We start from the raw sequence: 27,384 nt of genomic DNA on the forward strand, positions 1-27,384 counted from the left end.
TTATCATTCAATTTACCACTGCAATAATGACATTCTTTCCTTTAGATTTAGGTAAATATGTAATAAAATCCATTGAAACATCTTCCCAATGTTGGTTTGGTATGGCTAATGGTTGTAAGAGATGTGGGGTATTGACATTCTCTCCATTATTCTATTTGCATACCATACATTCAACCACAAAATTTTGCACATATTCTTTAATACATTCCCAAAAAAAATATTTCTTGATCCTATGGTATGTTTTCAAGAACCCTGAATGTCCTCCTATAGGAGAAGTGTGTAATTGAAAAAGGACCTTGTGTTTGAGTTGATAATTCTTACATAAATATAAGCAATCTTGATACAACAAAATAACATAAAATTTTCTACTATGTCGGGGTCCTCTTCTAGTTACTGAATGCTATTGCATACTTTCTCATCTTTCTTCCATTCTATCCTTGCTTCTTCCACCTAGTTAGATTGTGGAATAAAAATAACACATAATAAGCCCTCGTTGTCTTACTCTTTTTTTGAGAGTTAAACTGCCACAATATTTTGTCTTTCTTTTTTGTAGATAATTCAAAATTAAAAATCTAGCATATTTGTCACCTATTTTACTTTTGCTTCCAAAGATATCATTCTTTCCAAGTACTTAAAATTATCATGATATTTTTTTACTTTGAAATTTCTTCCTATTAGCTATGGATGCCATTTCTTAACTAAGTGTATTATGGCCAACATCTCGTTTTCATAAATGGGTCTGAGTGGGTTCTTTCCTTTAAGTTCACTACTTTCAAGGGCAAGGGGTTATCCTTCTGGCATAAAAACTACACCAATGCCATGGACTGAGGCATCACACTCCACAATGAAGGTTTTTGTGAACTCAAGTGTGGCCAGTATGGGATTTGTACGCATACCCTTTTTAAGTTTTTCAAATACTTTTACTGCTTCTTTAGTCTAAGAAAATGCTTCCTTCTTCAATAATTTTTCTAGAGGTGTTTCTGATTACCTATAATTCTTAACAAACTTGTGGTAATATCCTATCAATACTAAGAATTCTTGAGTTTATTCAAGTCTTAGGAATTGGCCATTCCCTCATAGCTTTTATTTTGTTAGGTTCTACTTTGACACCTTCATGGGATAGAATATGACTAGAAATTCCACTTCATGAACCCCAAAGGAACACTTGGAAGGATTTGTATATAGTTGTTGTTCTTCCAATACTGTTAAAACCTTGTCAACATGTTGGAAATTCTCTTCCCAATATTTGTTTTATATTAGTATGTCATCAAGAAATATTAACATAAATTTTCTAAGGAAGTATTTAAAAATATAATTCATCAAGCTCTGAAATGTTGAAGTTACCAAAAGCTAAACATTTATTTGGTTAATGCAGGGGAGGCAAAAGGACTAGTGAATTCAAGTAAAAGTTTAGTACTTCTCATGTTCAAACCAAATGATGATATTGTTTACGAGAATGTTATTGCATGTAATGCAAGTTTAAATTTTGATTTGGTTTGTTTAGTTCATCAGAGTGATGAAGTATTTCAGGTTGTGAAAGAATCATCCTTCAAAGAGAAAGAAACGTCACATGAAATATCTTTGTAGCAAGAGGTTTCTCTTTGTGATGTTAGCACGTAAAGGTTGACAAAATTGTAAAGTGTAGAGACACCAAGGCAATGCAAAATTTTGTTAAACAATGGGCTCATTAAATCATCCCTTAACCATGTTATGCACCGATGGTTATGGTGCCAAAGAGGAATGGTAAGCATTTCAAGAATGAGGACAAAAGGAGTAGTTTTCGTCAAAACAAAGTTGTAAAAGGAGGTCAGTGCAAGAATATACATAACACCAAACAAGAATGGTTTTTATGGCTTTTAATGTTGTATCTTCTTTGTAACACCTCTATTACATACATGAATTTGAATTATGGCAGAAAAGAGTCCTTTCTTGAAGAAATAGTCCACTTGGATGACATAAACATGTTTGTAAAGTTTTCTTATGCACATGTCATCTATGAAGGAAAATTGTTTGATGTTTTGAAGATATCAAAGTACAAGTTTGGTTTCACTTCTTTGATGCATTTGGGACATGATATTGGAGGAGGTAAGTTGAAGGCAAGCCTCTCCAAGTTGGATATCATTGTTGATTGGTCAACACCCAAGATCGTCATTTTGATAAGAGGTTTGTTGGGAGAAGCCCAATGTTGGAGGAGAGTTGTTGTTGACATTTCTTCTTTTGAAGCTCCTTGGTATGCATTGTCATGTGTGTGCAAAGTCTTCCAGTGGGGAGGAAAACATCAAGAGGCATATGTTTCTTAAAATCAAAAGATCAATTCAAATCTTTTTTATGATGTTTCAAACTTGAAAGGTTGATTTTAGTTTCAGTTTTATGCAAACAACTTCACCATCTTATTTCATTCAAAATATTTTCATGGTGGAAAGATTAAGTTGCAGTGATCTATGCACTTTCATTAGATGGATATTTTTCAAAAATTTCACTTGGTTTTAAGGTAGAAAAGAGGTATAAATAGCAAGTTCATTTTTATGCCTTTTAGGCATATTAGTTACGTAACTGTTGTATTCAAGTGTCATTATGTTTTACATGAAAGTTATGTTCAGAAAATTTCATACTTTCAAGATGTACAATTAGGCTTGAGTCAAGAAAACCAAGTAGTGAAAATTTTCATCCATTTTCAACACTTTTTTATGTCATCTTGGTAAGAAGGATGTTGCTTTTGATGGCGACGTGGACAAAACCATGAGTTTCTATGAACCACTGAAAATGGTGAAACAAGCAGTGCAAGATTAGCTTGAAATGGGCAAAGACAAGTACAAGTATTATGCCAATTACAGGTTCCAAGTCAATGGTGAAAGTTGGTGTCAGTTTTGAAAAAAGAGGCTTCAAGTTGTTGAACAAGGAGATAATGTTCAGGTTTCACATTCTAAATGCATTCCTAAAGAAATTCTGAATCGGTTTCAACAAGACGCCATCTGTGATAGAAGAATGGGATCCTCAAGGCAAGTGAATATTAATTTCCTTAGAGAGGAGCTCAAGGAAACAAATTCGTCAAAAGTCAATACATTGTCAAGATTGAGTAAAAGTTTAAACAAAAAAAGTGAGACGTTGGATTTGTGAATCTGAAACAAGGGAAAGGTGCCCCAAAATCGCAGAGAAAAGGACAATGCCAAGGCAAGGTGACCCAGGATAACCAATCAAAGCTGCAAGTAAAGAACAACACCACTAAGACAAATAAGGACATAGGAAAGTGGTGCAAGTTCCATAAGAGCTCCATGAACAACACAAGTGAGTGTTGGGCCAAGAAGTCACTGGTGGTCGAGCTGAAAGCTTCCCAATCAGACACATGTTCTGACTTTGAGTCAGAACGTGACAAGGGGAATGACAAAGGGAAGCAGATCATTGACGCGTAAACTAGTGACATTGTGGCCACCACCAAGATACAAAAGATTGAGCCTGATGATCCTGAGGAGGGGGAATGCCTCTTCCACTTACATATGTGGGTGAAGGGTTCTCCGCTGCAGTTCATTGTCGACAGTGGGAGCCAAAAGAACCTCATTTCGGCAAAGGTCACAAAGGGGATGGGCCTACCGGCTACATCACATCTGCAGTCATACACCATTGGGTGGCTTCACCAAGGATGATATCTCTGCATCAACTAGCAGTGTCACCTTACCTACAACGTTAGCTCATTCATAAATAAGGTACTATGTAATGTGGATCATCTTGAATTTTGTGATTTATTATGAGGAAAACCATACTTGTGGAAGCGGTATGTTGTATATGAGTCTAGACCTCACTCTGTTATTATTTCTTTGGGCAATAATTTATATAGGATACCGAAGGTAGCACTGTCTAATACCATCTCTTTCATCTATGATAAGTAATGCAGTAAGATCATCTCCCAGACTGGGAAATTTATTTTCTTTCTGATTCACTCTCAAAGTAAGGGGAAGATTGTAGCCACATCCATGGACCCAGGGAAGGGTTCCTCCACATAGCAGAAGCACTTGGATACTGTTGTGGAAGAATACATTAACATCTTCTCCTCACCCACGGGGGTAGGCTTGCACGGTTAGGTCAAGCATTTGATTGATCTGACTGCTGAAGCACCTCTACCCAAAGGGACTATATATTATTTCTCGATTCTTTAAAATGAAGAGATCAAGTTGAAAATCTGGGAGTTGTGGAAAAAAGGGCACATATGACGAAGATCCTCGCCTTGTGGGAGCCCGACTGTACTTTTACAAAAGAAGGATGGGACTTGGAAGCTATGCATTGATTGTCAGTCACTAAACAAAATCACTGTTAAGAATAGGTATCCAATCCCACGAATTGATGACATTTTGTACCAACTCAAGGGGGCCAAGTATTTCAGCAAAATTGATTTGAAGCCTGGCTATCACTAGGATCCAATAGAGCCCACAGATGTATGGAAGATGACCTTCAAATCCAAGGAAAGCCATTTTGAATGGTTGGTTATTCCCTTCGGGTCCACAAATGCCCCTACTAATTTCATGAGGCTAATGGATGACAACTTGTGGCCCTTCATCAACTCATTTGTGGTTGTTTATCTAGATGACATCCTCATCTTTAGCAAGAATTGGGAAGAACAGTTGCAACCCATTCATTGCATCCTTTAAACACTTCAACAACATAAATTGCATGCCAACTTGGAGAAATGCACCTTTGGCATGAGCCAGGTCCAATATCTAGGTTATATCATATATGAATGTGTCGTGCATGTGGATCCAACTAAGATCCAAGTCATTCAGAATTTTCCAGCCTCAACCTCTCTAATAGGTACTCACACTTCCACACTTGTACCAGCCATTTGAAACTGAGACAGAGGCCTCTGATTATGTTATTGCTGCAACCCTCACCCAGCACAGGAATCTAATGGCCTATCATAGTGAGACACTTTCCGATATAATTTGGAAGTACCCCACCTATGATAAGTAGATGTATTCCATAATATAGGCTTGCCGACAATGGAAGTATTACATTCTGGGGAGGAGATGGTCATCCACATCGATTGTTGACCTCTTTAGTTTATATAAACATAAGGGAAGTTACAGTATTATCACTATCGTACATGATCTACATATCTACAACAATTCCACTTGAACATTAAATACAAAAAAGGAAGCACCAATCATGTTGCATATTGCCTCAGTTGGCACCCATTTGTAGCATTGACTATTGTTCTCAACTCTTGTGTCCATGAGACCTTTGGATGGCTGAGACTATAAAAAAATAATCCAGAAGTTGCCTCCACATACCGGATGCTAGTACATGGAAAGAAAGTTCTTGATTTCCACCTCAAGGATGCATTATTATGCTACCTAGGACACCTTTGTGTTCCTTCAAGTAAGCATGCCAAGTTGATTTGGGAGGCACACTACAGTTGGGTCGCTAAGCCAACCATCAAGAAGCAAGGCATGTACACTCCTCTACCTACCCCAAGCTAGACATGGGAATCCATTTCCATGGACTATATGTCTAGCCTCCCTTCTACCAAGCATGGTAATGGCTATGTATTTGTGGTTGTGGATAGGTTTTCTAAGATGGCTATATTGGCGGCCTGCAAGACGAGTATCACAGTAGGGGACACTCCCAAACTCTTATTTGAACAAGTGTGGGTACATTTTGGAATCCTACAGACCATTACATCATATTGGGATAGTAGGTTCATGAGAACATTCTAGTCAAGCCTTTAGACATTATTGGACACTAAGATCACTAAGTTTACTGCCTTCCATCTACATACTAATGGCCAAATGGATGTCATCAATAGGATGATAGTGCACATACTCGGCGTGTACAACTTCAAGCATCCCAAAACCTGGGATGAGAGTCTTCCTTACGTGCATCAAAGTTATAACAGATATCTCCATAGCTCGACTAGTCGCAATCCCTTTCAAGTGGGTCTAGGATTTCAACCATTGTGTTTGATTGATGTTGTCATGCCTCATGCGACTACATAGACAAAATCCACACATGTATTGTCTGAGGCTGATAAAGAAGCCATATTTATTGAACGCATCCAACACATCCTCCAATAGGTTCATGACATCTTGGAGAATCCAAATGCCAAGTACAAGTAACGATATGATCATCATCAGGTGCCACACAAGTTTCAGGTGGGTGAAAAATTTTGGTTGCATTTACAAAAAGAATGCCTTACCAGAGCCCATCAGAAGCTCATACCACTATGTTATGTTCCTTAAAAAATTACCAAGGATGTGGGAGATAATTATTTTGAGCTCAGCATGCCCCCATTCATTGGCCTACACCCAATTTTCAATATGGACTCCCTTCGACCATACTTTCCACCATTACTCGACACATTAGACATTGCAGAACAACTCACACCAGCAAAGTTTAACCCAAACTGCATGAACAGTCCACAACTGATCGAATTATGGACACACATATCAAAAACAATCTCCAATAGAAGATCCAACTATATTGGGTTGTCAACATTGGCCAATGCCTACACCAAGGCAAGTGGCTCACCAGGGACCAAGTTCAACAGAAGTTTCCCCATCTCATGGAGGCACTCAACACAATGGGGACCATCACTTCCCAAGGGGGAAGGACTGATCTAGGTAGATGTTGGTGGCCACCCACCTATTGTACTTGGATCCCCACCACTGTCTGTTTAAGTGTTTCAGTTTCCTTAATTCTAGCACAATTTAATATTTTTCACAGTTTTTCGGGTCTTGAACTTCTGGAGCCGATTTGAGTCCCTAAATGACATTTTTTTGGGAAAATGAGAGAAAAGATTAGAATCTTTCTAATGCTTTCCATGAAAAAATTTTAGTCCTCAGATATATCTTTCTAACGAGGTATTGTGCACATCAAATGGAGATCGTATGCCAAAGTTACGATCCTAGGAGGTTGATGTATCAATTTAGCCAAGCGGGGCCCATAGTTTTGGTGCTTCATCTCCTAGGGTTAGATTTTTGGATTTTTAGAGTTTTCCATTGCTTTTCAATAATAAATAGGCCTTCAAGCCTCATTTTAACATAGATTAGAGGCATTTATCTGCCACATCTCTTCTCAGAGATAAGCTATCATCGTATTAGCTAGTTTATTTCATTATGTTTGTCAGCCTTTTCTAGTATTTGATATTAAAGAAATGAAATGCTATTTCTACTACATCTTTGTATTTATGGTTATATCTCTAATTTTTTTTGTTCCTATTTAAGTTCATATCAATTCTAAAGGAAGACACAAAGGAGAAGGAGCAAAGAAACACTTGCAAGGAACAAGCACAAATAAGAACCATCATGAAGACATGAAGCACATCCTAAACTAAGATAGATTGATGACATTTCATGATGATTAAGAAGGTACCAATGATGATCCAAGACCCCTTGGAGGGTGAAGTTGAATATAAAGCAATAAGTGAGTAGCATGGCATTGCCACTTCATCATGAAGTCCTATGTCATCAATGCCAAATCAGTCCTATGCAAGTGTCATCACAACGTCATATGTGCTAATGTGCCTTGCCACATCATTTGTGTATGTAATGATGTATTATCCAATGAAAACGAAAAAATGTAATGTGTGGAAGTGCAAGACTCACATTTGGAAAATGAAAAGTCACATGTGGAAAAAAGAGCCTTATAAAAGTTGAAAAGTCATTTAGGAGTCCAAGATTCACAAGGACAGCTCAAGAGTCATAAGGGCAGATGAAAGGTCCTTCCTCTTGTTATAAAAGAAACCTCATAACTCAAGAAAATTTCTTTTGGAGGCTTCATATTTGGAGAGATAGTTTTGGCTTCTCTAGCTTGACAGAGAAGAGAATATCATTCCTTGGAGAAGTAATAAGTGACTTAATGTTCCACTACTGGAGCTAGTGGCTCACCATTGCAACTGTGTACTTGGATCTTTCACTTAATTATCAGGAGCACATTGAGCCAACACATTTTCATGCATGTATTGTGAATGTTGTAGGACTATTACTTATATGTTTTTGGTATGTGTTATGTTCATACATACTAAATAAATTGAACTATTTCATTTGCTTTGGTACTCATCTTGTTGAATGTGTCTTATGGTTTCTTTAATGATTTTTGTGTCTATGTGAACTATTTCACTAGATAACTAAAAAATATTTCCTTGTTCTTGTGTGCTTCTCTTAGGTTAGTACTATTACTTTTGTTCCAGATACTTACTCTTTAGTCTCCCCTCGTGAAAGTCTCCTTTTACGTGTTACAATTTGTGTTTCATAATGTCAACTTACTTGACAATTTCAAAGGATACGTGTGTAATATATTATGTTATACCTTGAAGCCGAGACAAAGCTTAGGGTTATGGTGGTCAAGTCGATACTCTGGATGGGGCTCCTACTCCAAATGGTGTGAGTTCCAATTGGGACTTCACATTAGGGAGACCCACTATATGTTGATAGTATTGAGCACCGTCAATAGGTTGAGATATTATGACATTGAGTTTCGTTCATCACATTATGATGTCAGATTATGTTTTTCGCTTTAGGATGCCAGGGTATGTTTTTCATATAGTATTTTCGAGTTAGGTTCATCACATTTCTATGTTGGGGTTTTGTATGTCATGTTGCAATACCAGGATTTGCACATCACATTGTGATGATAGGTTATGTTCATCATATTGTAACATTGGGGTATGTTCTTCACACATGTTGTGTTTATTTGTTGAAATATAAATCTCAAGAACTTGAAACATACAAAAAATTTCACCTACTCCTAGCCAACCTTGGGAATTCATCTCCATGATTTATATGTCTGGCCTTCCTTCTACCAAGCATCATAATGACTATGTATTTCTGGTCTTTTATTTATTTTCCAATATGTCTATATTCGTTACTTGAAAGAAGAGTATCACTGCTGAAGATGCTACCATATTCTTCGAATGACCATGGGTACATTTTGGGATCTCGTAGACCATTATATCAGATTGGGACGACAGTATCCTGAGCGCATTCTAGTCAGGCCTTTGGTCATTGTTGGACACCAAGCTCACTGAGTCAACTGTAATTCATCCCCGGATTGATGGATAGACAGAGGTCATCAACAAGATGATAGTTCAGATACTATGCATGTACAAATATAAGCATCCACGAACATGGGATGAGATTCTTCCCTATGTGTAGCATAGCTATAATAGAGTTCTCCATATCTTGACTAGCCACAACCCCTTTCAAGTGGGCCTCAAATTTCAACTATTATGCTCAATTGATAGTGTCCATGCCTCTTATGACTACACAAGTAGAATATGCACATGTACAATCCAAGGTTGATAAAGCCACTAGGTTTATTGAACACATATAAAACGTATGCTAGTAGGATCATGATATCTTGGATAAATCCAATGCCAAGTATAATCAACGTCATGATCAACATTAGGTTCCACATAAGTTTAAAATGGGACACAGGGTATGGTTGCATCTATAGAAGGAATGCCTTGTCGATGCCCATCAAAAGCTTTGACCATTTCGATATGGGCCTTGCACCATCAGCAAGGTCATGGGTGACAATGATTTTGAGTTAATTATCCATCCATTCCTTGGCTTGCACCCTGTATTCAATGTGGACCACCTTTGGCCATACTTTCCACCATTGGCTGACACATTAGACATTTCTGAGCAGAAGACACCAACAACACCCAATCCACATTATATCGATCTAGCCACAATTGATTGAATCATGGACATATAGATTAAAAACACTCTCCAACAAAGAATCCAATTGTATTGAGTTGTCAAAGATGGGCAGTTCTTGCACCAAGGAAAGTGGCTCACTAGGGACCAAATTCAACAGAAGTTTCCCCATCTCATAGAAACACTCAACGCAATGGGGACCATTGCTTCCTAAGGGGGGAGGAATGATCCGGGTGGATATAGGTGGCCACCCACCTATTCCACTTGGACCTCCAACATGGTTTCCTTTTAGTTTCCTAATTTCTAGCACAATTTCCTATTTTGGTAGTTTTTATTTTTGGCAGTTTTTCAAGTCCTAAAGTTCTGGAGCCATTTTGAGGCCCTAAACGAAGTTCTTTTGGAAAAAGGGAAAATGCGTAGCCCACAGTAGGGGTTTGTAGTAAAATTTTATTTTCCTCAAATAGATATTTCTAATGAGGTATTGTACACACCAAATGAAGAATGTATTCCAAAATTACGACCTCGGGAAGTTGACATTCCAACTAACACCAGCGAGGCCCACAAAATTTTGGCGCTTCATCTCCTAGGGTTAGGTTTTTGGATGTTTATGGTTTTACATTTTTCTCGATGTTAAAAATTCATGTGAGCATCATTGTAACACAATTCAGAAGGCATATAGCCACCACATCTCCTATGAAAGATAAGCTACCATCACATGAGGTAGTTTGATTATCTTATGTATGTAAGATATTCTCAATACTTGTTATTAACTAATTGAAGTCACGTTTCATTTTTGTGTTCTTATTTAAATATATAGTTCATGTCCCCTTTAAGGTACAGGTTAACTTTCACATTCTTATATTTGTAGGCCAGATAGACACAAATTCCCTAAATAGATGGTTAAATCACCTGGAAGGATATTTTTCGGTCGATAATTTTTTCGATAGGGAAAATATTACTTTTTCACTCCTCAAAGCCTCCCCCCATGTCAAGAACTAGTGAAAAACTTACTATGAGTAGAGGAATGAGGATGAACCCTCACTATTTTCAGTTGCACCCTCCTAGAATTATTTCTGAGATGTCGTCAAGGAACAATATTACCCTGTCGGGAGCTATGAATATAGATGCATAAAATGGACCATACTATGGCAGTAAAGGGGCCAAGACATTCCAAAGTTCACAAATATCTTTCATACCTTGCACACTAAGATGGATATCAAAGACTCTGAGTGACATCTAGTGATCAAGTACCGTGGATGTCTACACATATACATCTAGATATAAATTGAGTTCCTAGACATATCCTCAATTGGTGCAACATACTAATATGTCGTAAATAGAAAAATAAAATAAACAGAAGAAGCAATACATTGGATATGAAAATCCTTCACAGTGGAAGAAGGGCAAGGGACAGAGCTAGGGTGGACTTCCCCAGGACAATGCAACTAAACCTCAAGAAAGAATGATTATGGAAATTAAAAGGAAGACAATAGGAAGTGGCGTAGGCTCCACAGAAGTCCCTTGCACAACATTGATTAATATCGCTTGAAACAATCATTATTGGTAGAGCTTGCAAAGAAATAAATAAAATTTGGCTCAGCTTTTGATTTAAAATAGTATAAAAGAAAGTTGATCATTGTTTCATAACCCAATGTTATCATTGCAATTGTGAATATCCAACTAGAAGAGTTAGAGGATCCCCTAGTGGGGGAGCACCTCTTCCATTCATGGATGTGGGTGACAAGGACCCCAATAAATTTCATTGTTGACAATGGTAACTATAATAACCTAATATTAGCTAAGTTCATCAACGGATTTAAGCTGCCAATAATGTTACACCCCCAAATATACACCATTGGTTGGTTGAGCCATGGACGAGACAAATGTGACATCCAACAATGTCGTTTTTCCTACAACATCAAGCCCTTCACATATGAGGTATTGTGTGATGTTGCACCACTCAAAGTTTGTGATATCTTGTTAAGACAACCCTATATGTGGAAACATTATGTTGTTTATGAGTGATGAGCCCCAAAAATGGATAATTATTTGGGCTCATTCAACCTCCTAATTCGACTTAATCCACCATTCTCATTAGTTTATTGCATGTTTTTGATTATATTTATGCTAATAGAGTGAATTGGGTTAGTCATTATGCCAACAAGTCTAATGTGTGCTTTGTGTAGCCTTTTTGGTCAATTTGGAGACAAAATTGAAGGTCTTAATGAGCACTTGGCAGCCAAATTCGTGGGAGAACAAGGGAGAGGATTTGTAGGAAGGTGTCCCCTTCATTTATGGGCCATTACCTCGAATTCTCCACCATAATCTCGGAGTTCAAGGGCCACCAAATCAATTAGCACAAGGGAAGCCAAGCAAGTCAAGTAGGACTGCTGTTAACTACAAGTTTTGGGCAGCCGAGTCCCTAAAGTTTAGGAGGACTATTGGGGTCCTCAATTTGTATAAATAAGAAGGCTTAGGGCCTCATTTTGGTTAGCTAGTGGTTAGTCAATTTGTAGCCAGTAGTTAGTCATTTTTGTATTCATTTTGTAATTCGATTTTTAGGCAATAGATTAGCTTTGCTTTCAGCTCATTTTCAAGTTCTCCTTGTGGACAGTTTTGATGTAACTCTTCTTTTCTTGCTCAATAAAGATGAATCCAGCTTTGCACCAGCTCTAAATCTCTCTTAGGAGGCTATAGCTCTTGGGGTTGGGCCCATCTCAAGCGCCCAATACCTCCTTTGTTTACTTTCATGTGGCTTTGCTGCATTCTTAGAATAAAATCTGCTATTTAGATTTAAATATTGTGTTGTTATTTAGGTTGCATTTGATGATTAAAAAGGTTCTTCATGTTCAGTTTTACTTGATAGGTTAATCACAGGGAATATATTCAGAAAAAGGCTACCAAGTACTTTGGATCTCACCTCCCCTTTAGTGGAATCATGAGCTGGGACCAATGTAACCTTGCTGCCCACAAAAACACATTCTTTGCTTCACCATGCAATTAATAGTGTTGAATTCTTAGTTGTCGAACTTGATATCAGTCTTGATTGCATGCTTCAATTTATGATTGCTTAGTTGCATAGTCATTTCACGTATTTCATTTCGAATAAACTTCTGTTCATTTCCTTTTGCTGTTAGGTCAGATTAGAGTAAAGTAACTAGGTCATAGGTTTTATAAGTGTTTGTTTCTTTAGTTTGAAAAACCACTTGCAGAGTACCTGTTATCCTTCCTTACCTACCCATACTCCATCCAACCTACCTGCTTCACCTTTCACTTAGAGCCCTTACCTTACATTTGCCTCATCTGCTTACTTTGCCATGATTCTCATATTCTTGTGCAACATCGTTTCATCCCTCCTTGAACAGATCTCACCATCTATGCCACTCCTCAACTCCATCCTCCAAGTCTTGAACTCCCCTACACCCCTATTTAACCTCCATACTCATTCCTCCACCTTTTTGCCTCCATCCATGCTTCAAAACCCCATTTCTGAACATCCTGTAAAAAAATTACAGAACATCCTGTAGAAATCTTAAACATCCTGTAGAACCCCTGCAGACTTCCTGTAGAAGCTCACAAATGAGGTTCCTTGATAGCCAAACATTTTGAAACTCTTTGGAAGGGTGTTAGGGACTCCTTAGACCCCCTCTGAACCTTCCCAACCTTTTCCAAGCCTTTCTCCTCCTTGATCCACCTCTGCACAGTCAAAAATAGTTAAAAGCACATGCATGATAATTCCAACAACTTAATCAAAAATACAAAAAAGATGTTTTCTTCAGATAGAGGTAGTCTAGACACATGTATTTTACCTTCATAGAAGTAATGGCATCTCTTTCAGTAATTTGCATGCTCTCATTTGTGTCAGTAGGACTAGCTGGTAGAATTAGGGTTTGCTAGGGTTTGCGTTTCTTTTTGGCTTTCAGTTTCTTTTTGCAATTAGATTAGCTTCCTTCGAGTTAGCTTTCATCCATCAATTAAAAAGCTTCTTCTAAGAGCTCATAGAAGTTGGCTTAAGCTCCTAGTGGACCTGTGCCAGCTGATCAAGTGACAGCTGCGGCAAGAGCTAGTACTTGTGCATACAACACCGTCGCTTCCAAGTTTGTTACGAACTACCGGGTTGATAAAATTAAAGAAGGGAGTTCCAGGAGTTGTAGCATTATTGCTACAATACTGGAGCCCACCACCTTTTTGGCACCATTGCCGGGGAAGCGTCAGAGTATTGGTGATTGTCACTTTTCTTCTATTTTCCACTACAATCTTCTGCTAAGTAGTTTATTTGATTTCCATTATGCAATTTTGTTTATGCAAAAGTAGATTAGCATTTCCCGCTTTCATAGATTAGCATTTCAATTCCGTAATTTCATTTCTGCAAGCGTAGATTAGCATTTCAATTCCGCAAGCGTAGACTAGCATTTCATTCCTGCAATTTCATTTGAGCAAAATAGATTAGTCCTTTCCTGCTTTCATTTCAATTCCGCATTTTCATTTTAGCAAGCTAGTTAGTTGTAGTTCAATCTATTTCAGTTTTGCATGTAGAAGTAGAAAAAAGCAAAAATCAACCAAAAATATTTCATTTCATGCCTTGTAGGAGTAGAGATAAGTTAGAAAAATGATTGCACAACACCCCCACTGCTTCACACAACCAACATTCTCTCTTCTTCGATGGCTGTGATTAAAGAACCCTTAGGTGGACAGCAAGACATATTTGAAGAACCTCAAGGGAAGAAGAAGAAGAAACCATTCCTCTAGAGCAAATGGCTACAAGGAGAAATGTTGGGAGCCGCACCTTGTCCAAAGATGAATTTGAAAATCAGATCGAAGATTTCAAGAGTGATATGAGGAAGTTTCTTTCCATGCAACTGGATACCTTGCGAATCCAAAAGAAGCAAGAAGAAGCCAAGAGGGCTTTGGCCATTTTTTGTCCTAGGTGCACTAGAAACCATCCTAGGAACGAATGTCCATTGTACTCCATAGAAGTGTGTTTTGTATGTGAAGAATACCATCCTACAGATCAGTGCCCTTCCTTACCCAGAATCAAAGCTGCATATCAGAGAGCCAAAGGAGCCACTGAATCACTCTATTATATGAACCAAAGGAGGCCACATGAACCTAGATCTTATCAGCAAGAAATGCAAGGGACATCCGAGACCTATTATGACCCCTATCAAGCCACTTTCATGCCTTCTTGGGGTCCCCCTTCTCATCCTTCCTCGTTCACACCTCCTCCTTGTTCCTTCATAGATCCATATTATGCCAAACCAATTGTTCATTTGTTTCACTCTTATGCTATGCCACAGCCTCAGTGGAATGCACCTCATTAGGGGTGGAGGCCCCAGTACAACACTCCTCCCACTTATTTTCCTCCACCACCTGCTCAACTGCAACCATCACCTTCTCCTCCACCAAGGCAACCCCAAATGCCTACCCAACCACAACCCCATCCGCATCCATCTCAAATACACACCTCCACTCAACTACCCGTACCACCATTTCCAAAACCATACCATGGAGCAGCTCAACCCAATTGCAAAGCTGAGGCACAACATGTCCAAACAACTGCTCTTGAGCTCAATGATCTTCACCATAGCTCAGGAAGAGTATTACAAAAAAGAGACTATATTGAAAGCATTGAAGGACCACATCAGGCAAAAGAAGATTCAGAAGAGGAAATCAAAGAACCATGGGCTTTACTTGATGAAGAGAAGACATCAGAAGCAGAGATAAAGAAAGATCCTTCATGGTTACCATCAAATCTTCCATGTACTCAAGAGAAAGATCAGCAAAAAGAGGAAGATGAGGAAGTCATGTTAGAAGGTGACATGAAACATTATCCAGATCAACAAAAGAACCAAGGATATCAGAGCTTTATTGAGATATGGTTTCAGACAGTCACTAAGTTGCAGCAGTACTCTCTTCCTCAGCTATGTTTGATCCCTTCAAAGTTAGATCATTTGGTCTCTAAAATCCGGATAGCTGTCCAAGCATGCATTTCGAGCCTCCACATCATTTTGTCTCTAATCTCGATGTGCACATGGCTCCATTGGAAGTATTCTTACACTTGAAAATGATTTTGTTTTTCAAGTAGGGTAGGGTAGAGAAAAAAAAAAAAAAGAAAAAAAAAAGAGAAAAAATGAAAATAAGAAGAGAATAAAAATCTAAGGTGAAAACCTCCTTGGAGGCGCCTTAGATTGGCTCATTGATTGAAAACCTTCATGAGGCGGTCAATGGGTTGGGAAAAAAGAGAAAAGAGAATAAGATCTCTGGGTGAAAACCTCCCTTGGAGGCGCCCAGGGCAGGCAATTAGGGTGAAAACCTCCATGAGGCGCCCTAGTTGTTTTTCAAAAAAAAGAGAAAAAGAAAAGAAAAATAAAGCTAATTTGCATTGAATAATTGCAGGTTGCAGCAAGGACGTTTCAGGTCAGGAGGATCACTCAAAACAAGGTCAAAGGAATTTTTGTGCCTTCTAAAGGAAGTTCTGTATTTCTACAGGAAACATCCTGTAGAACCTTCAAGCGAGCCAGATTTGATTTTGGAAGGGAACATAAAGCTTGGAATCTGTTGGTTAGGCCTGCAAGCACCTCTGTGTCCATCCCTCGCCTTTCTCCATCATTTTTTCCACCTCATTGTGCTTCTTTTATGAAAACTGTGTTTTCTACAGGAAGTTCCTGTAGAAATTACAAGAAGCTAAAAATGGATTGCACAAAGGTGGTTTGGCGAATGCAATAGCTTCCGCAAGGGTTCAGAAGTCCTCCTACACTTTTCAAACTCCTCCTCCATCATCTCCATGCCTGCATCAGAGCCCAAGTTCATTTTTCATACCATGCAACAAAACTGCAAAATGCCTTGATGCAAAAATACCTAGAACAGAATTTGTTTCTTCCATAACTTGAAAACCATGCATCCATTTGAAAAACCATTTTACTGGGAATTGTACAGGGGTGAAGGCAACATTCTTGAGTAGTTTCAGCCAATTCTGGTGCACGGTTTCCAAGAAATTAGCCTCCATCACCATCAGCCATTTTTGCATTTTCTCCATATCCGTGCATCCGTTTCAAAACCTGTTTCATGGGGAGATGCATATGGGTGATAGTAACCTACCCAAGCAGTTTCAGCCAATTCCGATGCACGGTTTTCGAAAAATTGATCTCTGAAATCTTCAGCCATTTTCCATTTTTCTCGAAATCTGTGCATCCATTGATTACGATTTTGATATGGAAGGTGCATCATGATGATAGGAACGTGATCAGCAAGTTTTAGATCGATCCGGTTTACCGTTTGGGAGTAATGGCGAAAACAAGTTCCGGTCCTGTGAAAATTCAGCAGTAGCAGCTTGAAGGTGCAGATCTGAGCGTGGAAATGAAATCCTGCAGCATGCATCCGGCCAGAGGACACCTGCACAAGGAAAACAAGCAAAAATCATCAGTCAATCCTTCATGCAACCAAAGAAACTAGTGCATGCAACAATGACTAGCCACAACACCTCACAACAGCCATTTGACTTCAGGTACGTGACTACAACTCGTTCTTCTATTGCACAAATCTAATTTAAAAACTGCATGAATGAATGGAATGGTGGAATTGAGCCACGAATATAGAAAGATTAAGCCGATAGTTCCTTGTCCAATTCTCTATCAATCAGCGAGGAATCATGCTGCGTACGTGTTAGACAACTCACGTGAAAATTAAAAATAAAAAAACAGAAAGTGGTAGAGGCTTTAACTCTAGTGCAACTGATTAACAAGAAGAGGACATGCAGCTCATTATAGCACTGCCGTCTACATGTGGCCACGTACACCTGGCCACCTCACTCCTTCACCACAAATCACGCAGCAATTAACGAACGCTCAGCTCAAACTCACAAACTGTTGTTAACTTGCACTTGCAACATTTTTAACTGAAGTATGCATCCTCTGATTCCACAAAATGATTAACCCATCGTCCTCCATTGAGCTTTGTGGCCTGGTTCACAATTCTCCAGCGTATCGGGCTCACTCAGAGGCGCAGGGGCACTCTACAGGCATTTCTACAGGAAGTCGTCTACAGGAAACGCAGAAAACAGCTCTGCAGAAGGGAAACCCGAGATTTTTGTCAAAATTCAAGCTTGAAATGAGAAAAGTAGTTAAAGCTCATGTCCAAGGTTACCAGGGTTCTTGAAAGTATTGATTTTGGAGTTTTTCAAACGCATTATAGATCTGTTAATGGTGGAGCAATCTGTTTGAATTCAGAATCTGATCATCTATTTCATAGTCCATGGAGGACAAGATATTCCCTGCTTGGTCTAAAACTGTTGAAGAATGCTTAGAAGAATATGATGTGAGCTTAGAGAATGGTTTAAATTCTCATGAAGTGGAAAAACGCCGTCAAATATATGGATGGAATGAGCTCCAGAAGAAAAATGGTACACCTTTGTGGAAGCTGGTAGTGGAGCAATTTGATGATACAGTTGTTAAAATACTTCTGCTGGCAGCTGGCATTTCATTTCTTCTCGCCTACTTTCGTGATAATGTGTCTTCTGAGGAGGGCATAACAGCCTATGTAGAGCCCCTGGTCATTCTCCTGATTCTCATCCTCAATGCCATTGTTGGAGTATGGCAGGAGAATAATTCTGAGAAGGCTTTGGAAGCTCTCAAAGAAATGCAATCTGATCATGCAAAGGTCTTGAGAGATGGACATTATGTTGTAGATCTTCCCTCCAAAGAACTTGTTCCAGGAGATATAGTGGAACTGAAGGTGGGAGACAAGGTTCCTGCAGACATGAGAATTGTGTCCCTCAAGACATCCACCTTTAGGATGGAGCAGAGCTCCCTGACCAGAGAGAGCATGCCTGTGGTCAAAAGAACATATCTAGCCACCTTGTGTGACTGTGAGTTGCAGTCAAAAGAATGCATGGCGTTTGCAGGAACTACAGTTACCAATGGTTGCTGCACATGCATTGTTGTGAGCACTGACATGTTTATAGAAATAGGTAAAATTCAGACACAAATTCAGGAAGCTTCAATGGAATTTCATGATACCCCTTTGAAAAGAAAGTTAGATGAATTTGGTGAAAGACTGACAACAGTGATTGGTGCCATTTGTATTCTTGTCTGGATCATGAACTACAAATATTTTCTTTCATGGGAAGTCATAGATGGGTGGCCAAAAAAATATCAGGTTTTCCTTTGAGAAATGTACGTACTACTTTAAGATTGTTGTTGCTCTGGTAGTTGCTGCTATACCAGAGGGATTGCCTGTTGTGATTACTACATGTTTGGCTCTTGGCACTCGTAAGATAGCACAAAAGAATGCTATTGTGCATAAGTTACCTAGCGTGGAGACATAGGGTTGCACCATAGTGATTTGCTCTGATAAGACAGGTACGCTTACAACCAATCAGATGTATGTCAGTGAGTTTATAGCCATAGGGCACAGTGCTGGTTCACTTAGAGAGTTTACTGTTGAAGGAACAACATATAATCCTGAGGATGGAAAAATATTGGATTGGCCTGCACATAATATGGGGGAAAATTTAGAAACTCTGGCAGAAGTTACTGCAGTTTGAAATGATGCAGGGATATCTTATCAAGGTCACCAATTCCATGCTATTGGTATTCCCACTGAGGCAGCCTTGAAGGTATTGGTTGAAAAAATGGGAGTTCCAGACCCAATGACAGGTGATACAAGTGCCATTCTCAACAGTGGCACGGTGAAATTGGGCAATTTTGATTGGTGGATACAAAGATCAAAGAGGCGGACTTTATTGGAGTTTGATTGTGATCGAAATTCCATGGGTGTTATTGTCACAGAACCAATGGGACAAAATCGTCTGTTAGTGAAGGGCGCCATGGAAAATTCGCTTGAAAGGAGTGATTTTCAACAACTTACAGATGGATCAGTTGTTGAATTAGATGATGCATCAAGGGAATTACTCTTGAGGAGGTTTCATCAAATGAGTTCAAAGGCTTTGCGTTGTTTGGGATTGGCATACAAGGAAGCTTGGGGAGAGGGCAGCAGAAGGAGAAATTGGCCGAGATTTTAGCTAGGGAGGCAGCACCTGTGCTAGCCACCCTAAGCACATCCATCCCCTCCATGAACACTCATTTTTTCAAGGTTCGGACACAATCTTGTCATGGTTCAACCTTCTACAGGAAGCTACAGGACTTTCTACAGAAAGTTCTGTATTTTTACCAGAAACATCCTGTAGAAGCCTTTGGGCAGGCTAGAATCAATTATGGAGAGGGATTTGAAGCTAGAAGTCTGTTGAGGAGGCATGCAACCACTCTTTTCTTCCATCCTCCACTGGTTTCATCTCCTTTCACCACCATTGCCACCATCAGATTGAATATATTTGCACAATCATACCAAAGCTGAGAATTCTCTAGAAAAAGGAGCAAGTAGTGGGAAGAAGCAAAGAGAAAAGCATGGTTTCATGACAGAGAAGAGGAAATCACTTCAGAAGCTTGGCATGACAGGGAGGCCGCCAAGGCCATCAAAGATGAGGAGATGGATTGGTTGCTCAGAGGATGAGCAACACTTTCAGTAGGGGGGTGATGATGAGCCCCAAAAGTGATTAATTATTTGGGCTCATTCAACCTCCTAATTCAACTTAATCCACCATTCTCATTAGTTTATTGCATGTTTTTTATTATATTTATGCTAATAGAGTGAATTGGGTTAGTCATTATGCCAACAAGTCTAATGTGTGCTTTGTGTAGCCTTTTTGGTCAATTTGGAGACAAAATTGAAGGTCTTAATGAGCACTTGGCAGCCAAATTCGTGGGAGAACAAGGGAGAGGATTTGTAGGAAGGTGTCCCCTTCATTTATGGGCCCTTACCTTGAATTCTCCACCATCAGCTCGGAGTTCAAGGGCCACCAAATCAATTAGCACAAGGGCAGCCAAGCAAGTCAAGTAGGACTGCTGTTAACTACAAGTTTTGGGCAGCCGAGTCCCTAAAGTTTAGGAGGACTGTTGGGGTCCTCAATTTGTATAAATAAGAAGGCTTAGGGCCTCATTTTGGTTAGCTAGTGGTTAGTCAATTTGTAGCCAGTAGTTAGTCATTTTTTTATTCATTTTGTAATTCGGTTTTTAGGCAATAGATTAGCTTTGCTTTCAGCTCATTTTCAAGTTCTCCTTGTGGACAGTTTTGATGTAACTCTTCTTTTCTTGCTCAATAAAGATGAATCCAGCTTTGCACCAGCTCTAAATCTCTCTTAGGAGGCTATAGCTCTTGGGGTTGGGCCCATCTCAAGCGCCCAATACCTCCTTTGTTTACTTTCATGTGTCTTTGCTGCATTCTTAGAATAAAATCTGCTATTTAGATTTAAATATTGTGTTGTTATTTAGGTTGCTTTTGATGATTAAAAAGGTTCTTCATGTTCAGATTTACTTGATAGGTTAATCACAGGGAATATATTCAGAAAAAGGCTACCAAGTACTTTGGATCTCACCTCCCCTTTAGTGGAATCATGAGCTGGGACCAATGTAACCTTGCTGCCCACAAAAACACATTCTTTGCTTCACCATGCAATTAATAGTGTTGGATTCTTAGTTGTCGAACTTGATATCAGTTTTGATTGCATGCTTCAGTTTATGATTGCTTAGTTTCAGAGTAATTTCACATATTTCAGTTCGAATAAACTTCTGTTCATTTCCTTTTGCTCTTAGGTCAGATTAGAGTAAAGTAACTAGGTCATAGGTTTTATAAGTGTTTGTTTCTTTAGTTTGAAAAACCACTTGCAGAGTACCTGTTATCCTTCCTTACCTACCCATACTCCATCCAACCTACCTGCTTCACCCTTCACTTAGAACCCTTACGTTACATTTGCCTCATCCGCTTACTTTGCCATGATTCACATATTCTTGTGCAACATCGTTTCATCCCTCCTTGAACAAATCTCACCATCTACGCCACTCCTCAACTCCATCCTCCAAGTCTTGAACTCCCCTACACCCCTATTTCACCTCCATACTCATTCCTCCACCTTTTTTCCTCCATCTATGCTTCAAAATCCCATTTCTGAACATCCTGTAGAAAAATTACAGAACATCCTGTAGAAATCCTAAACATCTTGTAGAACCCCTGCAGACTTCCTGTAGAAGCTCACAAACGAGGTTCCTTTATAGCCAAACATTGTGAAACTCTTTGGAAGGGTGTTAGGGACTCCTTAGACCCCCTCTAAACCTTCCCAACCTTTTCCAAACCTTTCTCCTCCTTGATCCACCTCTGCACAGTCAAAAATAGTTAAAAGCACATGCATGATAATTCCAACAACTTAATCAAAAATACAAAAAAGATGTTTTCTTCAGATAGAGGTAGTCTAGACACATGTATTTTACCTTCATAGAAGTAATGGCATCTCTTTCAGTAATTTTCATGCTCTCCTTTGCGTCAGTAGGACTAGCTGGTAGAATTAGGGTTTGCTAGGGTTTGCGTTTCTTTTTGGCTTTCAGTTTCTTTTTGCAATTAGATTAGCTTCCTTCGAGTTAGCTTTCATCCATAAATTAAAAAGCTTCTTCTAAGAGCTCATAGAAGTTGGATTAATCTCCTAGTGGACTTGTGAATGGGGCACTCTTGAATATGGTACACTTATTGATATTTTTTCAAGAATGTGAAATTGATGTTTTGGGATAATGCATTTCTATGGAAAATATGTGTGAAAAACATGATTCCATCTCATTCCCTTGGGAATAAGACTCCATATGAATTGTGGTATGGTTGCATTTCTTTGGTGAGGCTTTACAATGTATTTGGTTCCACCTACTATTTCTTAATTCCTAAGAAGAAAAGAAACAAAATTAGTGCAAGGAGTCGAAAGGGAATCTTCTTGGGTTACTCAAATACCACCAAGGAATTTCATCTTTATGATGAGGTAAACAAAAACTTCATTCTTTCTAGAGACGCACTTTCCTTCGAATCCATTGGGATTAACAAAATTGTTGAGTAACAATTTGATCATTTGGATATATTTACCATGTAAAGAGATATAATGAGTTTGATGATTAGATTCCACATCTTGAAGTGGGGATCCTTATCTTGGAACAATCTCTAGAATCTTCTTTTGAAGTGCCATCTTCCCCTCATGAAGAAGATCCAACAACTTCACCATAATAGGGAGTTCAATTGGATGATATGATTAAGAGAATTGAAAGACTAAACCTTAATGGGAATGCAACACCATCTCAAGTACTAGAGCAACCTAGACCACCATAGAATGGTCCAAAGTTGCTTATAAAGACACTTGAAAATGTTCATCTTGATGAAGTTGGAAAGATAGGAACCAAAAATTCTACAAGGCAAGATGGAGGTGATGTAGATAATTCAATGTAAATGATATTGATGTTTCATATGGTTGTGAATTGAATTTATCTACTAACTTTAAACCAACTTCATTTGAAGAAGTTGCTTCTCTTGATGAGTGGAAAGAAGCCATGCAAAGGAGTATGCTTCTCCTATCCATTTGGAACTCAACCAATTGATTGTAGGTGGGTCTTCAAGAACAAGTGCAAATTTTATGACTCACTTCACAAACATAAGTTTAGGCTTGTGGTGAGTGGATATGCATAGAAGAAGGCATAGACTATGAGGAGACTTTTTCTCCCACAAATAAATGGGCTACTATTCATGCATTATTAGCTTGGGTATGCATAATAGGTAGATGATTTATTAAATGGATGTGAAAATAGCCTTCTTGAATGGAGACTTGAAAGAGAATGTTTACATGTCTCTACTATGAGGATTTGTTATAAAGGGTCAAGAACATAAGGCACACAAGCCCATTATGGCCTAAGGAAAATACTTTCCACATGTTATGGAAAGCTAAGTGAGATTTTTTTAAGACCAATTTCAAGCATTTCAATATTGATGATGCAACTTTGTTTGTCAAAAAAGTTGGGAAAACTATTGTATATCTTGTGGTACATGTAGATGATCTTTTGATAAAATGGAGAAATGAAGCATCTATTACATCCATAAAGAAAAAAATGAAGAAAATTTTTGAGATGAAAAACATGGGACAACTTCAATATTACTTAGATATTAAAGTAAATCAAAATCCAAAATATGTATTTATCTCTCCAAAAAATAGAATAAAAAATTGTTAAACAAATTTAACATAGCTAATTATAATCATCACTATGCCACAATGAAAAAAAATTGTAACTTACATTTAAATTTTTTTGAAACTATAACTACAACTTATAAAGACAATAGATATTTCATTTTACACTGAGTATTCTTTCTTATGTTTTGGTCAATAACTTTAAGGTGGGTGAATTAACACTAGTTAGACATACACATCCAAACTTTGACAAAGATAAAGAAAGTTTGCCACGGGTACTGTTTAAGTAAAAATCATGTCTGAATATGTGTGTTTTTTAATATGTTTTCATGAACACATAAACAGAGGTGACTAATAAATCGTCGCACAGTCTGATCCCTAAGTTTTGGTAAAGTGAAATATTTCTTAACAAGGAAGGCCACTATTTTATTTAACATAATATCTCATATCTCTTTTCCAAAATAGAAAATTCATAATTTCAAGGAGAAATTACATGTTGTAGATGCCCGAAGGCATATGCGATAACTGTGGCACTCGTCCACTGTCTAGTAACCAGTTCAGAAAGTAACCCTGAGAGTGTACAGTATTGGTGCAGAGACCATCAAAAGATATATAAGAGGTTAGATAGTATCAGCTATATACAGAAGATGTCCTAATATAAGAAAATTTTCTGATTATATACAATAAACATAGTCAAAACTTTCATGCTAAAAAACTGTGCAATTGAGGCTACTGCCTCACTGGATTTCCCCATCAATGTAGGACCTGTGAAAATACTGGTATGTCCCTGCTGGGGAGAATTCAGAGATCATCCACTCGCCTAGAGGACGATGCGTCACTTCCTTCTATAGCCAATCAGCAGTTCCATTTGTCTCCTTGTAGATGTGGGAAACAGTTATTTGATCAAAGAATGTTTTGAAAAAAAACAATTTCTTCCAAGATATTCTTCAATGGGTATGTAGAACATATAGCATTGTTGTTAAACCAATCAATAACATTCTTTGAGTCGCCAAAGATTTGAAAATTTCGGAAATTTTCGTTTATGGCAAAATATAAAAGATGTCGGAGTGATATCAACTCCGCGTGGTTGTTTGTACCCAGTCCTAGACCCATGCTAATCTGAAAGTAATCGGATTCCAATAGGTGGAATAGTATGCCGCCCCCACAGCCCTGCTGTTGGGCGGCTCCATCAAAATAGGCCCACGACAGTTCCTTGTTTATATGCTCCTGTCGGATGATCCTAGGCTTGTCCTGTCTGTTTTCAATTGGCAATTCCACGTAGGCTGTGTAGATGGTAGGATGGGGTAGATTCCAGTTGACTTGTCTATCTTCAAAAATGATAGAATTCCTCTTGATCCATATGTGCCATGAAATAAGGAGTGGAAGGTTTCGGGGCCTTTCCTCTGCCGATGTGCGCCACCAGAGTTCCCAAGCTGCGATAATATCCTCCCCCTACCGGTTCATATTCACGTTTAAAGTTTGTATGACCTGTGACCAGATATTCCTGGTGGTGGGACAAGCGAGGAAGAGATGGTGGGTCGATTCCTCGTCCTGTAGGCATAGCACACAATGGGATGGTCCTGAGAAAGCCCTTTTTTTAGATAGGCAGTGGTAGGGATCTTGTTTGCCAAAATGTTCCACATCAGTAATCTAGTGCGAGGAGGGGCTTTTAATTTCCATAGAGACACCCACCAGTCTTTGATGACCGTAGGGTTTTTATCTTCAATTATTCTGTCATAACCCAATTTCGGTGTATATTGACCAAATTTAGATAGTGCCCAAATAAGTTCGTCTTCTTCCATACTTAACCTGACATGTGATTTTGTAAGGCCCTGTATGTAGTTCTTCCAAGCTCCACTCCATTCAAAAGGGATGTTCAAGTGTTGTTCGCTCAACCACGCTTGTGAAAAAAGGTTAGAATTTTGTTGGTCTCCAATCCGAGCAAGAAATTTTATGCTGTCGTTATTTAGATGATGTACCAACCCCTCTGGTAATAAATGTGAGTTTTCACAGCCCGACCGTGGGTCGATGCCAATGTGCACAGATGTGCCATTACCAATTTGTTAAAGTAAGCCTTCTTTTATAATGGACATAGAATTGAGTATGGCTCTCAAAATTCCCAATATACCTTTTCTGCTCCATTTCGGTTTTCTGATCCAGTCAGTGATGGTCAATGGCCAGATATATTTGTGATGAATAACCTCTGCCCATGGATTGTTTTGCTTTAGAAGGAGCCATCCTTGTTTGGCAGCCAGAGCTTGTGCGAATGCTGGGAGTAATTTGAGTCCCCATCCTCCCCATTTCTTTGGAGTAGCAATTTTGGTCCATTTGACCCAAGCAAAAGTCTTGCCCTCCTTCTTTCCATTCCATAGGAACTTGCAGTAGATTTATTGGATTCTGTGGAGGATACCTCTTGGTATCCAAGCTAGTGACATCTAGTATACCGAGGTGGCTTTGAGAACCGATTTAATCAGGATGAGTCTGCATGCTCTAGAAAGTAGTCTATGACACCAGCAGCTGATTCTTTTTTCCACTTTTGTGATAAGCTAGGACCAGTTTGCAATCTTGTATCCATCAGGTTTGAGCTTGAAACCCAGGTATTTGATTCCTTCCAACAGGCCTGTTTCTTGGAAGATAAATTTTTGATTGGCAAGGAGAGATTCTTGTGGCCTGCAATCAGATAGGGATATGGTATATTTTTCTTTGTTTATTTCCATCCCTGTAGCTCTACAAGAAAGATTCAGAATTTCATTCAGGGAGGTGGTCTCCCAGACACTCCCATTCAAGAATATCAGTATGTCATCTATGAAAAGTAAATGTGTAAGATAAAAGTGTTCTATGATCTTTAGCCCACTGATACCCCGCTCCTTTTTGCAGTTCCTATAAGTCTACTAAGTCCTTCCATGACTAGCAAGAAAAGGAGTGGTGATAGAGAGCCGCCCTGCCTGATTCCTCTGTCTATATTGAAAGATGAAGTGGCTGATCCATTAATTAGAATAGTGAAAGAGACAGAAGAGATACAACCCATGATCCAGGATATAATGACGAGGGGGGAAGCCTAAATGCAAGAGGATCATTTTCAGAAAAATCCAATTCACTTTGTCAAAGGCCTTCGATAGGTCAATTTTGAGAGAGATTCCTTTGAGTTTTTTGTATTTGATGGAATGAAGGGCTTCCTGGGCCGTTCCAACAGCATCCTGAATATGACGATGATCAAGGAACGCGAATTTCTCCTGGGAGATGTGGTTAGATAGAAAGGGCTTGATGTGGTTAGCAATAATTTTAGAAATGATTTTATATAAACAGTTGCAAAGGGAAATGGGCCTAAAGTCATTGAACGAGGTGGGGGAATCAGACTTAGGAATCAAGCTAATATAGGTGAAGTTCATGGGAGGGTGTATATGGCCATTGATTCTGCTCTCTTCAATGAATTCCAGCAGATCCTCCCCCAACAGTTCCAGGAAGGTCAGGTAGAACTCCACTGGCTAGCCATCCAAACCTGGACTCCTGTCTTTTTTGAACCACTTTAATGTTGCTTCCAATTCCTCCATGGTGACTGGTTGTATCAAGTCCTCAACTGCATCAGGTTCCACAAACCTTGGGAAATTCCCGGCCAGGTTAATGATATCCGGGAGATTAATAGTTGTCGATGCAGTAAATTGTCTTTTAAAATGTGATGTACCCAACCTGGCTAATTGC

The 27,384-nt window shown here is 38.9% G+C and overlaps 1 protein-coding gene across 1 annotated transcript; it reads left to right on the forward strand.

The window, feature by feature from the left end:
• Positions 1-17,897: 17,897 nt before the first annotated feature.
• LOC149143542 (calcium-transporting ATPase, endoplasmic reticulum-type-like) lies at positions 17,898-25,286 on the forward strand. Its single transcript, XM_089451868.1, has 4 exons — positions 17,898-18,723; positions 18,854-18,913; positions 19,199-19,565; positions 25,184-25,286. The coding sequence occupies exons 1-4, from the start codon at positions 17,898-17,900 to the stop codon at positions 25,284-25,286; spliced, it is 1,356 nt and encodes a 451-aa protein (XP_089307994.1).
• The last annotated feature ends 2,098 nt before the right edge of the window (positions 25,287-27,384 follow it).

Source organism: Pinus tabuliformis, chromosome X (genome assembly GCF_031772625.1).
Source record: "Pinus tabuliformis cultivar Carrire ecotype Pingquan chromosome X, CPIR1, whole genome shotgun sequence".
Lineage (NCBI taxonomy): Eukaryota > Viridiplantae > Streptophyta > Pinopsida > Pinales > Pinaceae > Pinus > Pinus tabuliformis.